The sequence below is a fragment of the Microcaecilia unicolor genome, chromosome 3 (assembly GCF_901765095.1).
Source record: "Microcaecilia unicolor chromosome 3, aMicUni1.1, whole genome shotgun sequence".
Lineage (NCBI taxonomy): Eukaryota > Metazoa > Chordata > Amphibia > Gymnophiona > Siphonopidae > Microcaecilia > Microcaecilia unicolor.
Window position 1 is genome coordinate 282,544,790 of NC_044033.1, and position 11,708 is coordinate 282,556,497.

The following is an 11,708-nucleotide window of genomic DNA, read 5'->3' on the forward strand; positions in this document are numbered from 1 at the left end:
TTTTAGACTAAGTCAGCCAATTCTTGTGCACTAGGTTGTACTTTAAGAATCTGTTTATCAGGATCAGGAAGAGAAAGAAGATCATTCACCAGTGCAAATAATGTTTCTGAATCAACCAAATCAGGGCCAATAAAGGAGGCATAAGAAGACTTTTTTGCCTTGGCGCATATAATATCTTAAAGCTTCTTTCAAATTAGACTTTACAGAAGGCTCAAGATTCTTTGTCCAGATCATTTCAAAATGGCTCTCTTTAAATTATTGTGAAAATCACTGTACCAAGGACTAGCTTCAGTCAACCAAATCAATGCCAACAACGGAGGCAATAAGCAGCCTTTTTGTGCCTCAGTGCATATATCATCTTAAAGCCTCTTTCAAATTAGACTTTACAGAAGGTTCATGATTCTTCAGATTATTTCAAAATGTCTACACATTGCACTGTACCAAGGACTAGGTTTAGTCAGTCAATCTAACTTTTTGAACGCTCTCAGAAGCAATAGTATCTAAGGAATCCTTAATGACAGAATCCCATTCTAACGGCATAGTATTTGGATGTTTTTGTGTCCCACTGGTTATCCTCCTTCCACCAGGTCTCAGAGATGCCTATTAATTTTCCATTTAGTGCAATATATTCTAACTCTCCCATCTTATTTCTTAGGCTCCTGGCATTCGCATATAAACATTTCAAACTATGTTTGTTGTTCCTATTTACATCATGCTTAGTACTTGACAGTATTAATTTGCAATCTTTTGTCTGATTTTCATTTTTAAGGACACCTGATCTACTATTGTCTCTTTTGCAACCTCACTATCAGGATACCCTATCGTCCCTGTTTTGGTGATATCTTTGGAAGATACCTTATCCTGAACCATGCACTTTTGAGTGACTGTCGGCCTTCCCCCCATTTATTAACATTTGTATAGCGCTACCAGATGCATGCAGCGCTGAACACATTTCTAGTTTAAAAGCTGCTCTATCTCCTTTTTAAATTGCCAAAGCCAGCAGCCTGTCCCACCCTGGTTAAGGTGGAGTCCATCCTTTTGGAATAGGCTCTCCCTTCCCCAGAATATTGCCCAGTTCCTAACAAATCTTAAACCCTCCTCCCTGCACCATCGTCTCATCAACGCATTGAGACTCCAGAGCTGTAGCTGTCTCTTGGGCCCTGCGCATGGAACGAATAGCATTTCGGAAAATACTACCCTAGAGGATCTGGATTTGAGCTTTCTACTGAAGTGCCTAAATTTGGCTTCCAGAACCTCTCTCCCACATTTTCCTATGTCATTGGTACCCACATGTACCAACACAGCCGACTCCTAAAATCCTATCTAGGTAACACATGAGGTCCGCCACCTTCGCACCAGGCAGGCAAGTCACCAAGCGATCCTCACGTCCACCAGCCACCCAGCTATCTATATGCCTAATGATCGAATCACCAACTACAACAGTTGTCCTAACCTTTCCCTCCCGGGCAGCACTTGGAGACATATCCTTGGGGGGGGGGGGGGGGGGGGGTGAGCAGAGCAACCCAGACCCCTGCTGGAATCCTATCTTTTAAGGTACGTTTCTCAGCACCCTCTCAGGAACTAAACTCAGCCCTAGAGAACTCCTTCCAGGCAGCCCAGCCCCCCCCCCCCCCCCAACACAGGAATCACTCCAGCAGAAGGAAAAGGCAAATTACCAGCACAGAAACTGAACACAGTTTTAACAGAAATTACTAGCCCAAAAATTTATACTAGCTAGTATAGAATAGGTAAAGAGGCTTTAAGGAGACTCAGAGGACAGACCCAAAAGTGAAAGAACATTTTTATTTGTTGCTTTTTGGTGTTTTTTTTAATGCTAGATTTAGTTAAGATACAGAGTCAGACAGTTTTAAGAAAAAGAAACTTTTTTTAAACACAAACAGCTTTAGCCCCGTCAGTCAAACTAGCTCAGAAGATCCCCCAGCAGCACAGCCCACAGCTCTATAGTCAGGTGCTCCTGGTCTGTGGCTTAGCTCCCCGCTATACTGGTTGAGGTTACATAGCAAGGTTCAGCCTAATGACTGCTCTCAGGTTTCTGACTCCCTGGATCAGACCTGACAGGCGTTCTTTTTTAGTGTCCACTGGGTGAGGCATGTGACTCAACACTGTGGTCCCCATCTGTCCACCCCTTATAACCCATACACCTGAGACCAGGGGAATGACTGAGATGTTGGAGCTCTGGGCTGAAGTCAACTTGTGTAGGGGAAGCAGGGCTCAGATGTCTGCTAGCAGCTTAGCAATGCTATCAGATCTGTCTGCCCTTCCTGCATTGGGGCAGTTTCCATCTTTGTAATCGGCATGGGGGGGCCTCCTGTAGCTGATTGCTGCTCTCCTGGCTATGAGGCCAGGTGGGATACATTCCATAATACTGAGGAAGGTCAGAGAAATTATCAAGACGACCACTTAAGGATTTATTTAAAAGATCTTTTCCATTAGGTCCCACAGATCAATCCAGAGATGACTGGGTTACGTCTCCCTACCTGCAGATGGAGATAGAGAACACCAGAGCTCTGGCATAAAGGATATTGTGCAGCAGCCTCACTTTCAGTATTCTCTTTATCTCAGCAGGTGGATGGACATCTCCTGTGCAGCTCTGGTTTGGTGCCTGCTCCTAGCTTATTCCCTCAAGCTTTGTTGAGCTGAGAGTTCTAATGTGGCTCTACTGATCTGTTGGGGTACACCTGGTGGTGCCATGTCCCTCCCCCCCCCCCCCCCCCCCCCCAAACCTCTGGGGTCATCTTGTGGATCTGTTATCTCTTCTGACACATGGCAATTGGACTTCCTGCCTCTGGGAAAAGAAAAAAAAACCTGTCCTTTATGATGATTTAGCACTATTTCTTCAGTGAATCTGCCTCTGCTATGGTAAACAAACCTTTTCTACAGGTAGAAACTAAACAGCCAAAAACTCTTGTTCTAAAAGGCAGTTATTTTCTGTTCCTTGGCTGCTGGAGAGGTAGCTCATCCAGCAACCTCAATTAAGTGTTAAGGTGTGGGGAAGTAGAACACTTGCATAGGTTGCTGAGTTACCTTCAAAGAGCCTGTTTAAAAAAGGTCCCTTAGATTCAAAACTATATAAAGAGGAAAGGTCCCACTGAACTTTCTTTCTGAGAAGTTCCGAGAGAGGACGACATTTCTCTGGTAAGTGAACGCTATTTTGCTTTGTGCTTTGGGAACTTAAAAACTGGGGTTTAAAGGAGGAATTGTAGGTTAGTGTTAGGCAAAATAAAAATATAAAAAGCAATTTTAATCAACTAATCTCCATAGTCTTTTCCACTTAGTTTTAAAAACTTTGTACCAGTGCATTAACAGATTAAACTAGATCCTGCAGCGCCTGCTAGATTCTGTCTTCCTGACCACCCCTAGGACAACACTTCATTTATAGTTATTGTAATTAGGGTAGCAAGCAAGGAGTGCTCTTACAGAGTTTAAATACATTTCATGACAATCTAAAAAGAAAACACTAAATAAATCATAATATCCTATATAATAAAAAGCACCTCCAATGTTCTGAAGCTGACTCCGTGAAAGTGAAGCCTTGAAGCATTCGTGCTCCTGCTGTACCCATCTCCTGAACTGACATAACGTACTTCTGGGTTCGTCACAAACAGCAGTGACCAATCACTGGAAGGGAACGCTGCAGAGTTGCCAGGCCACGGAACGCAACATCACACACATGAGGGTGTCATCGTCCCTCCCTTCCTCCTTTCCAGTTCCATGCCCCCTCCCTCCAAATTTTAAGACATCTTGACTTACTAAGTCAGGTTTACGGTGGCCGGCAGCAGCGGTAAAAGGCGTGCAGGCTCGGCCCTTCTCTCTCTCTCAGCTCTAATCCCGCCCTTGCGGAAACAGGAAATGAGGGCGGGACCAGAGCTGAGAGAGAAGGGCCGAGCCTGCACACCTTTTACCGTTGCTGACGGCCGCCATAACCCCGACTTCTTAAGCGAAGTTGACTTCTAACATTTTTAGGGAGGTGTGCTGGAACTGGAAGGAAGGGAGGGAAGATGACCCTGGAACTCGGAGGGAGGGAGGGGGGGCCCATGGTGCACACTCATTCTCACACACACACTCGCACCCAAACACTCTCTGTCACACACACACTTGCACATGCGCTCTCTCTCACATACACTCTCTCAAACATACACACTCTGAGGAAAACCTTGCTACCGCCCGTTTCATTTGTGTCAGAAACAGGCCTTTTTTACTAGTACTATATAAACTAAAAGACACTTTTATATTAGGCTAATATCCTTAATACTGTAGCAAGTTTGAAATTATTGAAAAAACTCAAAAACACTAAGATGGCGTCAGCAGTCCAGCAGCGAGAAGGGTGCTATCCAGTCTTTTGCATTGTGTCACATGTATGATTATCTCCCAGTTGGTGAGATGTCATGTGTGTGTGCCCGATGCAAAGAGCTCCTAGCTCTCAGAGAACGTGTCCATTCTCTTGAGGCTAGAGTACCAGACTTCGTAGAGCTGAGGGAGACAGAGGAGACCTTCAGGAATGTTGTAGAGAAGTCCCACCTCCAGTCTGGTAACCCCTGTGCTACCTTGGAGGAGGGAGGTCTCCTAGAAGGACAGCATCACCCTCGTGAAGTAGGAAGTACTCCTGTAGCCAGGACCTGCCCACCAGGGGATGTACTATCCTCTCGCACCGAGGATATGTCTCCAATTACAGCCCACAGGGGAAAAGATAGGACCGCTGCTGTAGTTGGCGACTCAATCATTAGATAGCTGGGTGGCTGGTGGACGTGAGAATCGCCTGGTGATTTGCCTGCCTGGTGCAAAGGTGGCGGACCTTACGGGGGACCTAGACAAGATTTTGGATAGTGCTGGGGAGGAGCCGGCCGTCTTGGTACACGTGGGTACCAACGACATAGGAAAATGTGGGAGAGAGGTTCTGGAAGCTAAATATAGGCTTTTAGGAAGGAAGCTAAGGAGTGTGGTAGCCGTGTTAGTCCACTCTTAAGGTTATCAATAGAAATCAAACAAAATAAAACATGGAAAAGAAAATAAGATGATACCTTTTTTATTGGACATAACTTAATACATTTCTTGATTAGCTTTCGAAGGTTTCCCTTCTTCGTCAGATCGGAAATAAGCAAATGTGCTAGCTGACAGTGTATATAAGTGAAAACATTCAAGCATTACTATGACAGTCTTAGGAAGGAAGCTCAAATCCAGACCCTCCAGGGTAGCATTTTCTTAAAAGCTACCTGATCCACGCGCAGGGCCCAAGTAACAGGCAGAGATCCGAAGTCTCAACGCGTGGTTGAGACGATGGTGTGGAAAGGAGGGTTTTGGATTTGTCAGGAACTGGTCAGCGTTCTGGGGAAGGGAGAGCCTGTTCCAATCTGATGGGCTTCACCTTAACCAGGGTGGGACCAGGCTGCTGGCGTCAACTTTTAAAAAGGAAATAGAGCAGCTTTTAAACTAGAAACAGGGGGAAGGCCGACAGTTTCGGGAGAAGGTATCTTCTGAGGATATCACCCAGATAGGGAAAAAAGGGTTACTTGTAAGAATGACAAATAAATCATAGAGGATCAGATAGGCTTAAATAAAATTAATAATGACCAGACAGAAAACATAATAATGCCATGTATTAAACGTAATAAAAAAAAACGGAAGCAGCATACACTGAAATGTCTATACACAAATGCCAGGAACCTGAGGCATAAGATGGGAGAGCTGGAGTACATTGCACACAATGAAAAACTGGATATTATACGCATCTCCGAGACCAATGAGACACAATCATACAGGGCTACAAATTATATCGTAGCGATAGGGTGGATAGGATTGGAGGAGGGGTAGCACTGTATGTAAATGAGAACCTTGACTCAGATAGGCTGCAAATACTGCAGGAGACAAAACCCCTATTGGAATCCTTGAGGACTGAAATTCCACGTGAAAAGGACGGTGATAGGAGTGTACTACCGTCCGCCTGGCCAAGACGAGCAGATGGATGCAGCAATGACAAGGGAAATTAGGGAAGCGAATAAAAAGGGCAATGTAATATTAATGGGTGACTTCAATTACCCAGATATAGACTGGGTTAATGAAACATCAGTACACGCAAGGGAGGTGAAAGTTCTTAATGAAATCAAGGATGGCTTCATGGAACAGCTGGTTCAGAAGCCACAAGAAAAGGAAAAATACTAGACAATCATTAGTGGCGCTCATGATCTGGTGCAGGGGGTAACAGTATGAGGGCCACTTGATAACAGTGATCATAATATGATCAGTTTTGATATTGGCTATGAAGTGAACTCAGGAAATCAAATACACCAGCGTTTAACTTTAGAAAAGGAGATTACAATAAAATGAGAAGAACTGTGAAAAAAAGACTGAAGGGAACAGCTGAAAGGGTAAAAAACTTGAACCAGGCGTGGATGCTGTTCAAAAACACCATCCTAGAGTACAGGACAAATATATTCCGCGTATTAGAAAAAAAAAAAGAGGAAAAAAAGACCAAACGTCAGCCGGCGTGGCTAAACAGTAAGGTAAAGGAAGCTATTACAGCCAAAAAACAATCCTTCAGAAAATGGAGAAGGGAACCGACTGAAGACAATAAAACATAAGGAATGTCAAGCCAAATGCAAAAAGGAGATAAGGAGGGCTAAGAAGGACTTTGAAAAAAACTGTTAGCGTTAGAAGCAAAAACACATAGCAAAAAATTTTTTAGGTATATTAAAAGCAAGAAGCTGGCTAAGGATCGGTAGGGCCGCTGGATAACTGTGGGCGATCAGGGAAGACAAAGCCGTAGCGGAGAAATTGAATTAATTCTTTGCTTCGGTCTTCACCGAGGATTTGGGAGGGATACCAGTGCCATAAAAGGTATTTGAAACAGACGAGTCAGAAAGACTAAATGATTTCTCTGTAAACTTGGAGGATGTAATGGGGCAGTTCTGCAAACTGAAGAGTAGTAAATCACCAGGACCCGATGGAATTCATCCAAGAGTATTAATAGAGCTGAAAAATGAACTTGTGGAGCTACTGTTAGTAATATGTAATTCATCCCTAAAAACAGGTGTGGTACCGGAAGATTGGAGGGTGGCCAATGTAACGCCGACTTTCAAAAAGGGTTCCAGAGGAGATCCAGTGAGTCTGACGTCGGTGCTGTGAAAAATGGTGGAGGCTATTACTACTACTACTTAACATTTCTAAAGCGCTACTAGGGTTACGCAGCGCTGTACAATTTAACATGGAAGGACAGTCCCTGCTCAAGGAGCTTACAATCTAAAAGACAGGTATACAATCTAAAGACAATCTAAACAATCTAAAGACAAGTGTAGAGTCCGTCTGATAGGGCATACTATATTACACGAAAGGTTAGGTGCCGAAAGCAGAATTGAAGAGGTGAGTTTTAAGCAGAGATTTGAAGATGGGTAGGGAGGGGGCTTGGTTGAGGAAGATTGTTCCAAGCATAGGGTGAGGCAAGGCAGAATGAGCGGAGACTGGAGTTGGCAGTGGTGGAGAAGGGAACTGAAAGGAGGGATTTGTCCTGTGAGCGGAGGTTACGGGCGGGAACATAGGGGGAGATGTGGGTAGAGAGGTAGTGAGGAGCCGCAGACCGGGTGCATTTGTAGGTAAGGAGGAGAATCTTGAATTGTATGCGGTATCTGATCGGAAGCCAGTGAAGTGACTTGAGGAGAGGGGTAATGTGAGTATATCGGTTCTGGCGGAATATAAGACGTGTGGCAGCGTTCTGAACGGACTGAAGGGGGGATAGATGGCTAAGTGGGAGGCCGGTGAGAAGTAAGTTGCAGTAGTCAAGGCGAGAGGTAATGAGAGCGTGGACGAGAGTTCATGTGGTGTGCTCAGAGAGGAAAGGGCGAATTTTGCTGATGTTGAAGAGGAAGAAGCGACAGGTCTTGGCAGTCTGTTGGATATACGCAGAGAAGGAGAGGGAGGAATCGAAGATGACTCCGAAGTTGCGGGCAGATGGGACGGGGTGGATGAGGGTGTTATCAACTGAGATAGAGAGTGGAGGAAGAGGAGAGGTGGGTTTAGGTGGAAAGACGAGGAGCTCGGTTTTGGACATGTTCAGCTTCAGGTGGCGGTTGGACATCCAGGCAGCAATGTCGGATAAGCAGGCCGATACCTTGGCCTGGGTCTCCGCAGTAATGTGTGGTGTGGAGAGATATAGCTGGGTGTCATCAGCATAAAGATGATACTGAAAGCCATGAGATGAGATCAGTGAGCCTAGGGAAGAGGTGTAGATTGAGAAGGGGTCCAAGGACAGATCCCTGAGGAACTCCAACAGATAGTGGGATGGGAGTGGAGGAAGATCCATGAGAGTGTACTCTGAAGGTGCGGTGGGAGAGATAAGAGGAGAACCAGGAAAGGACAGAGCCTTGGAACCCGAAAGAGGACAGTGTGGCAAGAAGTAAATCATGATCGACAGTGTCAAACGCAGCGGATTGATCGAGGAGGATGAGGATGGAATAGTGGCCTCTGGATCTGTCGAGGAGCAGGTCATTGCAGACTTTAGAGAGTGCTGTTTCTGTCGAGTGTAGAGGGCGAAAACCAGATTGAAGTGGATCTAGGATGGCCTGAGAGGAGAGAAAATCAAGGCAGCGACTGTGAACGGCGCGCGCTCAAGTATTTTGGAGAGGAAGGGGAGGGTCAAGTGATGGTTTTTTTTTTAGGAGAGGTGTGACTACGGCATGCTTGAAGGTGTCAGGGACAGTTCCAGTGGAGAGGGAAAGGTTAAGGATGCGACAGATGGAGGGGTAACAGTATAAGAGATGGTGTTAAGTAGGTTGGTGGGGATGGGATCGGAGGAACAGGTGGTGCATTTCGAAGAGAAAAGAAGGCGGAAGGTTTCGTCCTCTGTGATCTCAGGAAAGGACGAGAATGAGGCCATGGTTGGTTGGTTATTGGATAGGGCTACAGGCTGAAAAGCATAGGCTACTGAGACAAAGTCAGCACGGATTTAGTGAAGGGAAGTCTTGCCTCACAAATCTACTGCATTTTTTCGAGGGGGTGAACAAACATGTGGACAAAGGGGAGCAGGTCGATATTGTGTATCTAGATTTTCAGAAGGCGTTTGACAAAGTGCCTCATGAAAGACTCTAAAGGAAACCGGAGAGTCATGGGATCAGAGGCAGTGTATTATTATGGATTAAGAGCTGGTTAAAAGATAGGAGCAGAGAGTAGGGTTGAATGGTCATTATTCTCGATGGAGTAGGGTAGTTAGTGGGGTCCCTCAGGGGTCTGTGCTGGGACCGCTGCTTTTTAAAATATTTATAAATGAACTCTAGATGGGAGTAACTAGCAAGGTAATTAAATTCGCAGATGACACAGTTATCCAGGGTCGTCTCGTCGCAGGAGTGCGAAAGATTACAAGAAGACCTCATGAAACTAGGGGATTGGGCGTCCAAATGGCAGATGAAGTTCAAACTTTGGCGCGCTGGCCGCTGATCGTTGGCGATGAATGCGCTAAGCCCTGTTTAGCATGCATTTGCATACTACCTGCGCAAAGAGCTCTTGAGCGCGTGGGCTCTGATCATGTGGAGTTAGCTAGTACTGCGCTAACAGCCTCTAGCGCCAGCGTTTGCTTTTGATCATGAGGGTGCAAGAGCCTGAAAATACTATACAAAGGGCTTGAAAATGTAACCACTAATGCTATAACTACTAACCAGTACACCGGGAATGCTATTTTTCTGATTACTTGCACTATATTTTCATTATTCTTCTACCTAGCTATGAGATAACTACTTTTAAGTCTCACACCACACTCTATTCTTCCTGAAAATAACATTCATCCAGGCTGTTTTTCTGACAAGGAAAACCAATAAAACAAATTAAATGTGTTAAGTTCCTACTAGGCCTAGTAAATAACTGAACTTACCGTTGCTAGACTTCAGGTCCCTATGAATGATGGGCACAACAGCTTCCTCGTGCAGGTATTGCATACCACTAGCAATCTGCACGGCCCAGCTGACCAGAATGTGGGGTGGGATCCTGCGTCCAGCCAGAGCCCGGTTGAGGGAGCCACCTCGGGCATACTCCATAACCAAGCAAAAGTTGGGCTCCTGCAAGCACACCCCTTCCAGCTGGATAATGTTGGGGTGTTTAAGCATGGAGAAGAGCCGGGCTTCCTGCTTCACATGACCCCCCGTCGTGGCTACATCCTCGTCCGGGTCTTGTCGGGCCGCTTTGACGGCTACCTCCCGGTCCGCCCAGGTGCCCCGGTACACTTTACCGAAACCACCCACGCCAATTATCTCCTTCAGCTCCAGCTGTCCAAAGTCGATCTGCACCAGGGAGTCCAGGACACCACCAGAGGATGCCAGGGCCACCGGGGAGGTCTTGCCGCCGCAGAGTCCTGCCTCAACCTGGGGCAGCCGGCGATAGCGGCCAGGCTTGTAAGTAACGTAGTTGGAGGGGAAGATGCCAACGCGCTGGCGGATCCTACCCGTCCACCAACCCTCATCGCCGGAGATAGCCGAGTCCTTGGAGAGAACTTCCACCAAATCGCCCCGCCGCAGGCTCAACTCGTCCTCCCCGCTGCCTTCGAAATCGTAGAGTGCAGTCCAGAGACGCGGCTCGTCGCAGCCACGGGTGGATGGAGACAAGGATGCGGAACGACGAGGGCGGGCGCCGGCCAGTGAGGCTGCCTGACAAGTCATCAGGTCGGTACCGGGCCCGGCAATGCCCTAAGGAGTGTAAACGGCGGGGACCTCGGATGAGAGAGCGTAAAACAAGCAGCAGCTTTGGCAACGTGTGGTCACCGGCGGCCGCTTGGCCCTGGTTGGGGCGCCCGGAGAGGCGCATCACCTGTGCGCACCCCACCGGAGCACTACTTTTAAACGCGGCTACTAAAGAGACAACCTGTGCGCCTCCACGACTCGCCTTCTTGGCCGCCTAGTATTAACTTTGCGTACTCACGAGCAACCCCATAGCTTTAGGAACTTCTTTCAAACTTCCACTTCTACCGCCCGGCACAAGCTCATCAAAGAACTCCTCCACCACCCACCGGTTACTCGACCAACACTGAGCCGTGGTTGGCTTAGCTCGTCCCACGTGGGCAAGGCGAGCAGAGAACACGCAAACATTAAGAGACTCGTCACCAAGCAAGGAGGTTTAATAGCCAAGAGACCAAGTGACGTCAAAACGTTGAAACCGATAAGGTTATTATCAGTTTCCTCTTCCCCGCGCAGCCGTCATCGCTGTAGTCTCAAAACAAAGCAAGCAAACCTATGAGCTGCTGTATCCACGTTCTCGCTCTTTATTGTTGGTACGTAGCATTTGTATTTAATCTCACCTATATTTTCGAACATACCAACTTGTGCATCATACGGATGTACACAGAGGAAGTATAATAAAGGATTAACTTTTCATAGATAGAGTAGTAATTTGTTATAAATCGTAATCAGTGTGTCATTTGGAGGGGCTAGTTATAGGGACACCCTAGCTCGTTATATTCATGCTGAGATTTTTATCTCCTGGTAAAGGGCCACTATCTAAAACAGACTATATTATGAGAATCCGGTGCTCAACATTCAGAGTTTCTATCTATTTATTTATGACATTTATACAGTGGTGTGCTGGTAAAGCAAACATCTCCCTCCAATGGCGAACAAAAGACTCACCGAATAAACAAGAACGAAAAACCTATACCACGAGAGGAAAAATAGACCCAGTAATATTCTGGCAACAGTTCTACTACAATGAATGGACAATAA

The 11,708-nt window shown here is 46.3% G+C and overlaps 1 protein-coding gene across 1 annotated transcript in view; it reads right to left on the minus strand.

Moving 5' to 3' along the window:
* The window catches only part of MAP3K21 (mitogen-activated protein kinase kinase kinase 21), a 451,782-nt gene extending 440,786 nt beyond the window's left edge, over positions 1–10,996 (minus strand). Inside the window, exon 1 of the mRNA XM_030198129.1 lies at positions 9,872–10,996. Coding sequence (XP_030053989.1) covers positions 9,872–10,652 — 781 coding nt within the window. The 5' untranslated portion in view covers positions 10,653–10,996. The remainder of the gene's footprint in view (positions 1–9,871) is intronic.
* Positions 10,997–11,708: the final 712 nt, after the last annotated feature.